General features: G+C 37.2%; 1 protein-coding gene across 1 annotated transcript; it reads right to left on the reverse strand.

The window, feature by feature from the left end:
* Positions 1–709: 709 nt before the first annotated feature.
* LOC113681638 (rho-related BTB domain-containing protein 1) lies at positions 710–8,359 on the reverse strand. Its single transcript, XM_027198744.2, has 3 exons — positions 5,918–8,359; positions 3,765–3,987; positions 710–2,724 (listed from the first exon to the last, which is right to left on the reverse strand). The coding sequence occupies exons 1-3, from the start codon at positions 7,346–7,348 to the stop codon at positions 2,432–2,434; spliced, it is 1,947 nt and encodes a 648-aa protein (XP_027054545.1). The 5' UTR covers positions 7,349–8,359; the 3' UTR covers positions 710–2,431.
* Between the last annotated feature and the right edge of the window lie 3,783 nt (positions 8,360–12,142).

The following is a 12,142-nucleotide window of genomic DNA, read 5'->3' on the forward strand; positions in this document are numbered from 1 at the left end:
TTACCCTAACGTTAATTTCCATATCACGCACAAACCACTCGTAAAAAAAGCCAGCGTTGATCTAATGGCGAATGCGCGCGATTGCCGAGAACTGTTGGTTTAATTTGTAGTAGGTAAACGCAGTGTATAAATTCTCTATTCTGTAACTGAACTCAATTAAATTTGTATAGGACTATGATCTTTTAAGATCATAGTCCTTTACAAAATAGTCAATCAAAATCTGCCGTAAACGTCTGGGAAGTAGAAGAAAGTTACTACTAGACTTTTTGATTGACTATTTTGTACTTTTCGAAACAGCGTTTGCGACCAGAAATGCAATGTCACTACTACTGGACTTTACTCGTGAGCTTGCTTTTTTTCCGCTGGCTTTGTTTCTTTTCGACGGAAATAATCGGGGGCGAATATCGACCCAGACGAGGGTTGAGGTGTGAGAACCGTCCTGTGATTTTATACCACGTGAAGCAAAGTGCAAAAAAAAAAAAATTAATGGAAAGTGGGTTATAACAAAGGATTCTCTTCGCTCTTATCTGAGGTACATTGGGTCCCATTACGCGTACTGCCCAAGCAAAAATATTTAAGAAAATGTAAGGGAGGTTAACTTCCAACAAACTGGGTTAGCTGTACTAAGAAAAATTTCTTTGGCTACTGGCTTGAACACCTGCAAGACTTTCATAAACATTAAAATAAACTTACTAATCAACAGACTATAACAGGTAATCAACCATATTTATTAAATTTATTTTGGCATATTTATAAATCATCTCTTTTGTAACACCCTACTAAATTTAAATTTTGTATGCTCACCAAGAAAAAATTACCTCTCTTTGTCCTATATAAAACATCTATAAACAAAATACTAAATGGCTGTCCAGTCTAATGTGACATTGGCACTTAAACTTCGCTATGCTACCAAATGGTGCCACAGTCAAGAAATATATCAATATCTTTCTACAGTTTTCTCAGACTTGCCATAACATCTCAATTCCTAACTTATCAAGATTGAAATTAGCCACAAACCCAAAGTGCTACTTCTATCTAAGTGACTTCTACAAATCTGGCACATCCAAAAGAGAAACAAACATTAAATTTCATCTACTTTCTTTAAGATGCTTATTTGCTTTGATTCTTAGCACTGTTTAGCACAGTTGGAATATACTTGTAAGACTTGCAAAACAACATTCACATACATAAGGAACTATGCTATGCAGCTCCAAAAAAACAGCTAAAGACAACCTGAATTTGTAAATATACTACCTTACTTGAGAGTAGTTCCTTGAAACTAAAACATAAAAATGCCTTTTCACAAGAAAAAAAGGTGGAATTTTTTCTTGGGATATTTTCTGCACATACTTGTTTTCAAAGATAACAGTGCTTGCAGGAATGCATTTTGGTATTTAAGTGTTCAATGTAGTTTAGCTCAAGCAAGTAAGGGCTACATTGCTTGATGATACAAGAAGATATCATTAAGTAATTGATAGTATACGCCTGATAAGTACAAAGTACACCAAAAAAAAACACACTTGGGTTTTAGTTCTGCACTGCTAGTGCATGCCTACACAAACATTTTGGGTAATTTAAAGAATGTTATATCTGGACTGGATAGTAACTTTCCAAAAGTACTTCCAGTAAATATAACTTTCTAAACACAGGTACAAACTAAGAAAAAAAATTCCTATACATGTACTGGTAAACTGTGATACATATCTACACCTCTGGAGGCTATTCTAATGCTTTGGTATAGTCCATGTTATATTAGTCATTCGGTTATAACTCACAACACTGGTCACAATGTACTAATTTTTCTCTGTTGATAATATAATCAATTTCTCTATAGGAGCACCTGGTGCACTGATAGTTAATATTACTACTGTACTGTATTGATTGGTATCCACTTGACCAGCCTGCAACTGCTTTAATTTACAATCAAGTAAATTTTCAGTAAATTTTCAGTGTGTCTGCAATTATGTGATTTTTGTTGAACAATAAACAATAATTTTCATTACCCTCTGTTGTTTTTCATGTGTACAGCTTAAACTTCATATACAGAGACATCCACAAATTTTTTTCACTTTTTCTTCTGCTTTAGCCCCTGAAATTAAACTACAATTATATTAGCATTTCTGTCACAAAATCGTATCACTAGTGACACTACTGATATGGGTGATATTCTGATAGACACGTAAGTAAGGCAGACTGAATATAATTCCATTGTAATTATACTGTAATTAAAAAAATACATACATGTTGTATCCAAAAGTTATATGTCAGACTATAATAATAACAATGATAATAATAATGCTCTATGTAAATACTTATTATATTAAGGCTTTAAGATATATATATCTGTCATATCAAGATGCAAAATACACTACTCAAAGTCTGTTTATTTGCCACTACAGTGAAACACTGCCACCTTGTTTTGAGGGTGATCTCACAAGCAGCTACACTTTCTCTTATGCCTAATGTGCTTGTGCGATTTCCGTAGCTTCTCTGCTGCCTTCTCAGTTTCAAGCTCCTTTGTTGCTTTTTCATACCAATCAGCCTCTAGAATGTACCAGGCTGGTGGCCACCGTTTCTTTTCTATGCCCTTGAGTGTCGATGAGTCGAGGTTCTTCACATGCTTAGGGCAATGGCGGCAGACTGCATTGTAGTGTGTGGCAATGTAGTAAATACACCAGGCTTCTAGTTGTGAAGCATTGTGAATTTGAGCCTCAAGAAGATAACCTTGAGTTGACATAAAGTAAAAGTAAACACTATTTAACTTTTTGGAGTGGAGTCACTAGTCATAATACACTTTTGTTGTGGTTAAACATGAAACAACTTGAAAGCAAATAGCTACATGTAGTGTTAGAGAGAATAGTCAATGACTTGAATGTAAGACCACCATTAAGCAAATCCAACTGCATGGATAGCTGAATGGACTAAGTAAATAAAACACAAAATTTTAACATTGCATTGGACGACTACAAACTTTCTTTTTTTTTCCACAGTTGAGGAAGGTAATTGCCTCACCACAGAAACCCTGGTGAAACCCAAGAATTACCAAAATGTAATTTCTTCTTATAGTATTACTCCTGAATCAAGCATTAACCCTTTCACTCCCAAGATCTAATTAGTAATTCTCCTTACTATCTGCCATACAATCCTTATGATGTTAGTTTGGAGAATTTGGTATTAGATCAACTAATAATCCCATGGTTGACATTCTTCTCTATTCTCATCACCTGCCTGCTTGATATTGTATTGATATTTTAAGGAGAAATTCTGTCTTTGTCACTTGTGGGAGTGAAAGGGTTAAGTTCAGCTTGTTAAATCAATTCCTCTTGTCATTGCCACAGGAAAAATATAGGGAACAGTATAGAGAATAACCACATTGATGTTAGAGTGAGAAGGGTTAAAAGGAACTGAAAGAGTTGAGTCTGCTAGAGGATTCCATTATTTCCATCATCCTTTCCTCCAGCTACCCCCTTGTACCTAAATTTGTCACTATCTTTTAGCTAACACATTACTGACTGCGACATTCTCTTAAAGTTACTAACCTTTGTTTTAATATAGATGATATAAAACCATCATGAACTAACTTGACTGTAATTAACTAAAGTACTATAGGTGTTTTCTTATTTTGCTACACAAGTTCTTCTCATAAATATCATCATATACATTCAAATGTATATCAAATTTCATTCTCAGCTATGGATTGAACCATATTTTAAGTAAGATACTCAGTTGCCTTGATTTTGAACAAGAAAAATATTAATACATACCAACAATGTCCTCAGCGACAGCCATTTCATTTGTTGCTATGGCAACCTGCAGTTCTTTGACAATGTGTTGCTCACAAAGAGCCACAAGTCTGGGCAGACAAAAGAAATTTGCCAGAGCCAACACACTAACGATATCGTCCACTGATAGAGATAGGCACTGCCCAGTGTAGAGATATTCCAGGACACTTAAAAATGCTTCAAAGTTTGTGTCCTTAAATTCCACCTAGAAAAGAAAGTATGCAACACTCTTAACCTTTGACCTTCTCGAAGTGACCAGCATTCATAACTTTCCATGACAGTGAAAAACTGTAGAGCCGTCAAATAATGCAATTCAAGAAACATACAGTTACATATTTATCATGTGACCTGTAAGGCTTCTCACATACCCTTTATTAACAAAAATTATAAAAAAGACCCAGGTGGGGGCCAAATGTGATGGACAAGCAAGACTAGAAAAGAGCACACCAATCAGATAAGAGCTATATACTTCTTGAGCGAGTAAGGTCGGGCTAGACAAGAAAAAATTTCACTTTGGGTCATTACATATAGACTAACCATAGCAAACTCTGAATGTCACGACTGATAGCCAAATATCTTTCCACCTTGCCCTTACACTCAGTCCAAAAGTAGTGATTGTTTAAATAGAGGGTGTGCACATAACTCTTCATTTTCTTGACTAACCCGCACCAAAGTGCATGCCAGATGCAACAAAATTTAAAGTTAAGACAAAAAGTTGATGTCATGAATAGAAGTACGAGGAGAACTTGTTTAATCAAGAGCTTCTTTGGTTGGTGATCGTTTCCTTTATTCTTGTGACCCGACTGAGTGATTACAGGCTGATATTGTAAGGAGAAATTAGATGCTAATCACTCTTAGGAGTTAAAGGGTTAAGTCTTTTGACATCAGGCCTCTTGTTAAGAAAGGGCTTAACAGCAAAACCTGTCCAACAAGACCTTTTAACTCCCAAAAATAACATGAATCTTGCACATTTATTAATGCATTTGCATATGAATGCAGAGAATGTGGCTGCCACCAACTGAACTAACATTTTGGCCACTTCCCCTTTCTTGCTTTCTTTTCAATGTGACCATTTACTAAAACATTTTTCACAAACACCTGCTGAGTGGATGTGTGAATGTTATGTAAATATACAACTAGCCTAAATGCCACTAGGTAATGTTTAACTGCAAAAAATAGTTTAATTCAGAATTCACATTCAACAGCCACATAACTTTTATGGTTGGCTTTCAATGCCATGAGGGTTTAAAACTGAAAAAAATTTGCAAGAAATAAATTATTCACAGAGTTAGAGTTAAGTATTGGGTGGAGCTGACTAAATACATCCTACACCTGTTAAAATAATCATTGTTTTAATTTTCTAAATGTCATTTAAGTTTGGTATACTCATCTAAGAAAGTTGAAGATATCTAGGAATAGTGTTAACCATACTTTAAACTTAGCTTCCTTTTAATATTTTTTTGATGCACAATTGTACAACAATAAGCAATTCAAGTAATGGCTGTCAACAAGGCAGTTGGGTGAATTTGTAAGGCACAAAAATAGGTGCCAATTTGCAAATTACTGAGTGGTTTGGCACTGATTGTTGATTTTATCTTCTTGTTTTTCTTCACTTTTCTTTTGTTTTCGCTGTGAATATTTCATTAACCACCAAACTCGTTCCCTTAAAGGGAACAAGTTTGGTGGTTAATGTGGTGGTTTGGTGGTTTGGTGGTTAATTATGGTTTGGTGGTTATTCAAAAGAGCATTGATATTACATGGAAAAGTTTCATGTACATGCATGGGAATTAAGTATCTTAAAATATAGTGTACCATAAAAATATTCAACAACTAACAAAATGAAAATTATTTTGGCTGTCACATCCTCATTGAAAGTGTGTCTCTTCTACTCTAAGTTTCAAGGTTGAATAAGAATTTTAAAAGGTTGGATTTTGTGGAGGAAAGAAAACTTGAGAACTTGAAGGAGAGCCTTTGGGTCAGGAGCAAAAAACAACAAACAGCTCAACTCACATAATATGCATAATTTGTGAATCAAACCTAATCCATTGTCTTTGAATACAAGTTTACCCACCCTCATTACTACAAGTCATTGAAAATTAAATGGTAATTCAACAAAAGAATTTAGAATTTCTTACCACTTGTACCCCACTTTCTTTGAAGTGTCCAGTCATAAACATTGCTGCCATCATCTCACACTGTGCAACCAGAAATGCCTTGTGAGCCATAACAATCCTGCCTTCAATGCGGAACACAATATCAGAGAACATTTCAGAGTTCACCAGCTTTTTAGCACTGGAAGACATCTCTCGCACCATTTTCGAGTGAATTTCAGTGTTCATGTACTCCATATTGTTCATTACATTGGCAATGTAACTTACAAGGTTACAGAGTTGAAGATTTCTTGCAGCATCTTTGAGTTCCTCAGTGCATGCATCAAGAGGAATATTTCCACTGTACAGAAATTCAAGAATGTACATGAAATTTCTGTATGTAAGAGAGTTTTCAACTGTAACTTGAACCATGGAGCTCTGTTCCTCATTGTCCCAGATATCATTGTAAGAATCAAGCGCCACAAAACCCCTGGGTAGACTCCCTCGCTCTCCAAACACAAGAGCATCCTGAAGCACAAGTTTTTCTCTAGTGCTGAGCCCTTTGAAGAGTTTTTCCTCATTCAAAGAGAAAAGCTTTGCAAATGTTGGTGCTGCAGTACAAAGAATTGCTCTGTGAGCCTTGATGGTCTGACCACGAACTTGAAATTCTACATCTGCACACATGCCACCATCAAGTAATTCCTTAATGTTTTCCTTAAAGATGGAGGGTGGCACAGTGACTTTGGGAGGATCAGGTTTTTCTGGCAAGTAAGGGGGTTGAAGCTGTGGATTCTGGATCCCTTTCAGTTGAGATGACCAGAATCTCATCTGTCGCCTGTTGATAAGTGCCACACGAATTGCATTTTCAAACACATGATGGATGCCCCACATTGTTACAACACTTGTCTCATAGTAAGTTGCACCAATCTCTTTTGCCACTTGGCGACCCATGTCTGGTGTCACAAGTGAACACTCTCGCATTCGCTTTGACAAACTTCTGTTGGAGTTCACTGTGGTCTCTTTGCCATACATACGCCAATCAGATTGCATACCAACCAGAATGATAGGGGTTCTGGGACAATACTTTTTTATTTCGCTGTACCACACAGCATTGACATTCTTGAAACTGTTGGGGGAATTTAAAGCAAAACAGAGCAATACAACATGAGCATTCTGATATGCAAATTTGCGGTTAAACTCATGATCACCAAATGTATCCCACAGTCTCAATGCCACATCGACTCCATCAACTCGGAAGTTCGCACGCTCCCTTATTTCTTGAGACACATGATACTGATCAATTGCAAAAACCGTCGGGAAATGTATATGTTGCTTTGTTTCTTGTTGGGGTGCAGGGATACCAACTCCAAGAGCTTGTGCACAAATAAGGCGTGTCTTTCCAACACCAGTATCTCCAACTAAGACACACTTGATGAGCTCACGAGGAAGCTCCTGATCATAGTCGACTTCGTCCATGTTTATTTGAAATTCCCGCCTTGTTTGGCAGGCGCACTAATCACTCTCAAGTCTCTAAAGTCGTTATGCAACCTGAACGAAACAAGTTATGGAGGTCACCTGTGAACCAAGCCCACTAAAAAGCTTTTCACTGTAATCCCTCAAAGCCCATAAACTGGTCAGACAAGGACGTTTTGTTTAGGTGACTTAACTACGTTCTTATCGTCGTTTAATATGGCGGGCGCACTGGCAAGAAGAGCGATTTTCTCAGTTTGGTATGAAAATGCCTGTTCACGTCAATCAAACCTCCTTGAACCATTACCGTACCTCAGAGCCACACTCCTTTCACAACAGAGAACCAGATAGTTCTCTTTTCGTGTCTAAGAACAGGAGATTCTTCGGTCGCTGCGCTGTAGAAGGAAAGTGATGAAAGCAGGAGCGGTAATGCGTCACATCAAAATAAACGACGGAAATCAATAACGTAGAACATTCCTATGGCGACGATGGAGAAATTGGTTCCATAAAATGCAAACATCCACGAGATTCGCCAAGTCTCGGAGATAAGGTACAGGTTCAGTTGTAGGAGCCTTCGCACGAGTTGTTTCATAAGCTTGGCGATGTGACAATAAGTTCGGGTGGGTCTGTTGTGAGGTTTAATTCGCGCTGTCAAATGAGGCTTAATTCTAATCCCTTGCTGTCAGACACTTTCCGTCCTTTGGTAAACAGTACAGCGTTATAGAAGTGGTAATTGAACGGGGTGAAAGAGACAGTTATCCACCTTTCATCTCTCAAGCGATACTGTAGAAGTGAAAATGTTTTGTTTTGCTTTGCTGAGGGGTTCAAGTTATTCAACAGCAGTATTCACCAATCAAAACAGAGAACACTGTCACGTGATCAGAGGTTAAAATTTCTTTTTTTTTACTTTTCTTTTGACCATTTTTTTTTTCTGTCATTTGCATTTTTCTTTCGTATATTTTTTTGACAGCTTAAACTTCTCGATTTTCTTGGTTTTGATTTAGAAGGATTATGGCAAGGACATGAGAATTAAAAAGAGGAAAATTCCCCGATAATCTTAGGTTGCATGATGACCCCTCTGGTAAAACTGAAGAGACAATGTCGTAATATTATACGATATCAGACACAAAGCTGTATGCGAAAATATTGGCTTCCGTAAGCATCATAACCCCAGTTCAATTTTGTAAAAGACATAATATTTACATTCTTGATTTCCGTTATGAAGAGGATACGTGACTAAGGTAAAAAGATGACTTGACAATGTTATTGTGGTTTATGCCCCCAAACCAAAGGTGAAGCCACGTCAGCAAAAGATGCCGACACGTTCGGGTCATCGATTTCCCTGGCAAAACAAGAACTTAATACTGACAAGGTGATAATGTTTCAATTTTAGTTATGATCTAAAACAGCCCAAGAACATGCGATAATCCGGAGTGGTATTTCCAGTTCCACCCTTTACTAAGCGGGGAGCGGGGCGTGTATGAATGTCTGCACACCACACCTAAGAGAAAAAATTCCCTTTTTGGGTGTAAATATTCTTGACATCACAAGCCCTCGTTGTGGGAGCAACTTACCAGAAATAAAATAATTTTGTCTATAAAATGAGTCGATAATGTAAATTGGCGCGACCTCTGAAGAAGGGCTAAGAGTGAGAGAGTACATGGTCTTTCTGATCATGGGAATGAAGGAATAAGTTGCCCCTAGTTTATACTGACGAATGTACTGTAGTCAAGAGTTAGGTACCCCAAAGTACATGCTTTGTTGGTTTTAGTTAACTTTTTTTGTTAGGTAGTTTATGAGGACCTCTCTCTTACGAAACATTTTGTGGAAGTTAAACATGTTAAAAATATTGCTCAAGTTACTTCGGTAGCTATTTTGAATAAATCTTTACTTTTTATAAAGAAAGAACCGCTACTCTAATCTTTGGAGGTTTCACGATCACAGCTAATTTTGAACTTAAAATCGGCCGAAAATTGCGTTTGACTAATTTTCCGTGCCCTGTATCACGACAACTTGAAATCATTGGGTAACAGAAAAATAAAACGAGTCGAGATCAGCCAACATCAAAAGTTATTTATAGAGGTGACTTTGTTACTTGTTGCATTCTTTGTTGAGAGGTATCTTAAAACAATAGTAGGCAGCGTAGCACACATCGAGTCTGTCTTGGTCTAAGGTAAAGGGGGTAAGTTTCTCATTGTGGTGCTGCGTTGGTGGTGGTTATTATAAGATAATTTGATTTAATCAACTGAGTTGATAATGTTAATTGGCTATCGTAAAGAGTTACTAAAGCTGACGTCTCGAGCGTTAGTTCTTCTTCAGAACGGTAAACCTCTGATGAAGGGCTAACGCTTGAAACGTCAGCTTTACAGACTAAACGGTGGTCAATTTACATCATCAACTCAATTGTTAATAACAAAATTAGGCCTCGGGATGTAATTAGGTGTACTTTCAGCAAAACAATGAAATAACTAAGTTATTAGCGATTTATAGGCCTTGCGGCGAGGCAAAGATAATCCTGTTTAATTTCAAACTCTAGTCATTGCATGTGGGATATTTGAACTGCTCATAACAGAGAGCTGTGTGTCCACTATAGAAAGATGTAATCAAAAACTAAAGACATATTATGTGAGGTTCCTCAGGAGTCTGTCTTTAGACTTAATCTATTTTAAAGAACATTGTCAATGATTCATTTTAAGAACCCCTACCTTTAAGTTATATGCTTATAGCTCAGACATAATTTTAAAAGTAAATAAATTATTTGCACTAAAATATGACGAATTAACAAGACTTTCCATGATAATGACTAAAAGCAAATTAATTATCTCTCACTGTTTCTCAAACAAATCTGACATCATTTTCAAACAAAATTGTCAACAAGCAAGCCGTTATTCGTAATTCTAAGATAGACAAGGGCAACACTACAATCATTAGTTATAGAACACAATTTTCAGACGGGTTCAAGGATAGATACAAGAGTATAATGGAACCTCACACTAACACGATAACAAGGAGAATATCACAAAATATTGCAATCGTGCTCAAAGTATCGAAGACGTTATTCTATACTTTTGTTTACATGTCACATTGACCATTGCAATATCAGTGTAAGAGAGCGTTGGAGCGCCTTTCGATTGCAAGCAATTACAACAGCCAATCAAAGCAAGAAAAATGTGATGAGGAACCAGCAAGAACTCCAAGTTAAAACAAACAAACTGACCAAAGTACGGGAGCAAGTCGCGATCGGTTTTACAGTTTTAAATCTGATTGGTTCATGAATTGGTGTGAGTTTTCTGGACCAGTTATATAACAAAGTAAACAAAAACCAAAGCAATCTTGGGTCATTTTGGACACTCTAAAGGAAAGAGAGGGGGGGAGGTTTTTTCGAACTTCCGAGCCCTTTGCGTGAAATTGGCTTATACCGCTGTTCTAACTTGTGTATAGGTGAGCTTGCATTTACGCGACGAAAAGGATCGGTATTTGAAGTAAAACACAACTGACGGGATAGTTAGTCAGAGCTGAGCTGCAGACGACTGTCAGAAAAATCTTCCCTTGACTCTGTTTCCTTTCCCTCTAGTTGTGCAAACGTCAATCAGTGTGAACCTTAACGAGTCCCTTCCCGGCTTACCACGCGGACAATCATGCCATGGGATCATAGTATTCCCGTATTTAAATCTCCCATGATCCTCGCTACGCTGAGATTTTACTGCAAGATTATCAACACACGCTCAATAACGAATTAATGTCAGTATCGGAGCAACTGAACACCTACCCCTCCCCCATTAACCCAACATTAACCCTAAGTTGTAATCAGTTGACAGATGTTGGGTTAGGGGAGGGGTAGGTGTGCAGATGTTTAGATACTGACATTAGAGTGGTTTAGCAAGAGGACGGGAACGTCATTTCAGAACGGCACGCGCAGAAAAAATGCCGAGAAGAAACTGGGTCGAGAACGCCGTCGCGTTGTGTTGAAAAGTGACTTAGCAGTCGTTTCAACGAACCGTCCACGCTATATTTGTTCTTTTGTTTCGTTCTTGAATATCCTAACCTTGGCTCTTTAGGATCATTATCAGCTTTGAATTTTTTCGGTTTCGTAGACCACTCGAAGGACAACGAAATTATCCTCTTTGAGGGTGTAACAAGCACAAACCGAGGATAGTTTACTACAAGTGAGTAGTTAATATGAATCCACATGGGCGGTTAAACTTTGAAATTATTCCATTGTAGTCTCGAGTCTATCAGATTTTGAAGCCCACTAAATATTTTTTTTTCTATGATTTGTATCGCTGTCATTTCGTTTCGTGCTTCTAGATTTTAGCACTACTTGTTTTTCTTCATAATTTTGTAAAGTATAATTTGGAATTTAAATCGTCGCGGTTTTTTCCCTTGTTTACTGAATATTCTTCTCAATCATGACGGTACACCTCTTTTGAGCACCACCCTCTTAGAGTTGCAATGCATTTTGAACGGAGTTATCAGAAGTTATGACGAAAACATTTAGAGATCAAGCGACCCAACGATGGAGTTGTTTACAATGAGTTCCCGTTTAACTATGAACAAATGAAATGCACTCAAACTAGTCACCAACGAAACGGTTAGACTGAGGAATCAGACTTCGTTCCTGTTTTATTTTTGTTTTTGTTTAATTTGATTTTTTTTTAACGAATAAAGTCGTTCAAGACTGAATCAAATTAATAGATTTAGAAAGCCGTGCCGAAATCAAGTTGATTGTTATTTTCTTTCGTAGATGACTTTCTTGTCTTAGTTTTCACCGGCGCTGATCAAAAACTAAAGACATAAAAA

This window comes from Pocillopora damicornis, chromosome 2 (genome assembly GCF_964200805.1).
Source record: "Pocillopora damicornis chromosome 2, jaPocDami1.2, whole genome shotgun sequence".
Taxonomy (NCBI): Eukaryota; Metazoa; Cnidaria; class Anthozoa; order Scleractinia; family Pocilloporidae; genus Pocillopora; species Pocillopora damicornis.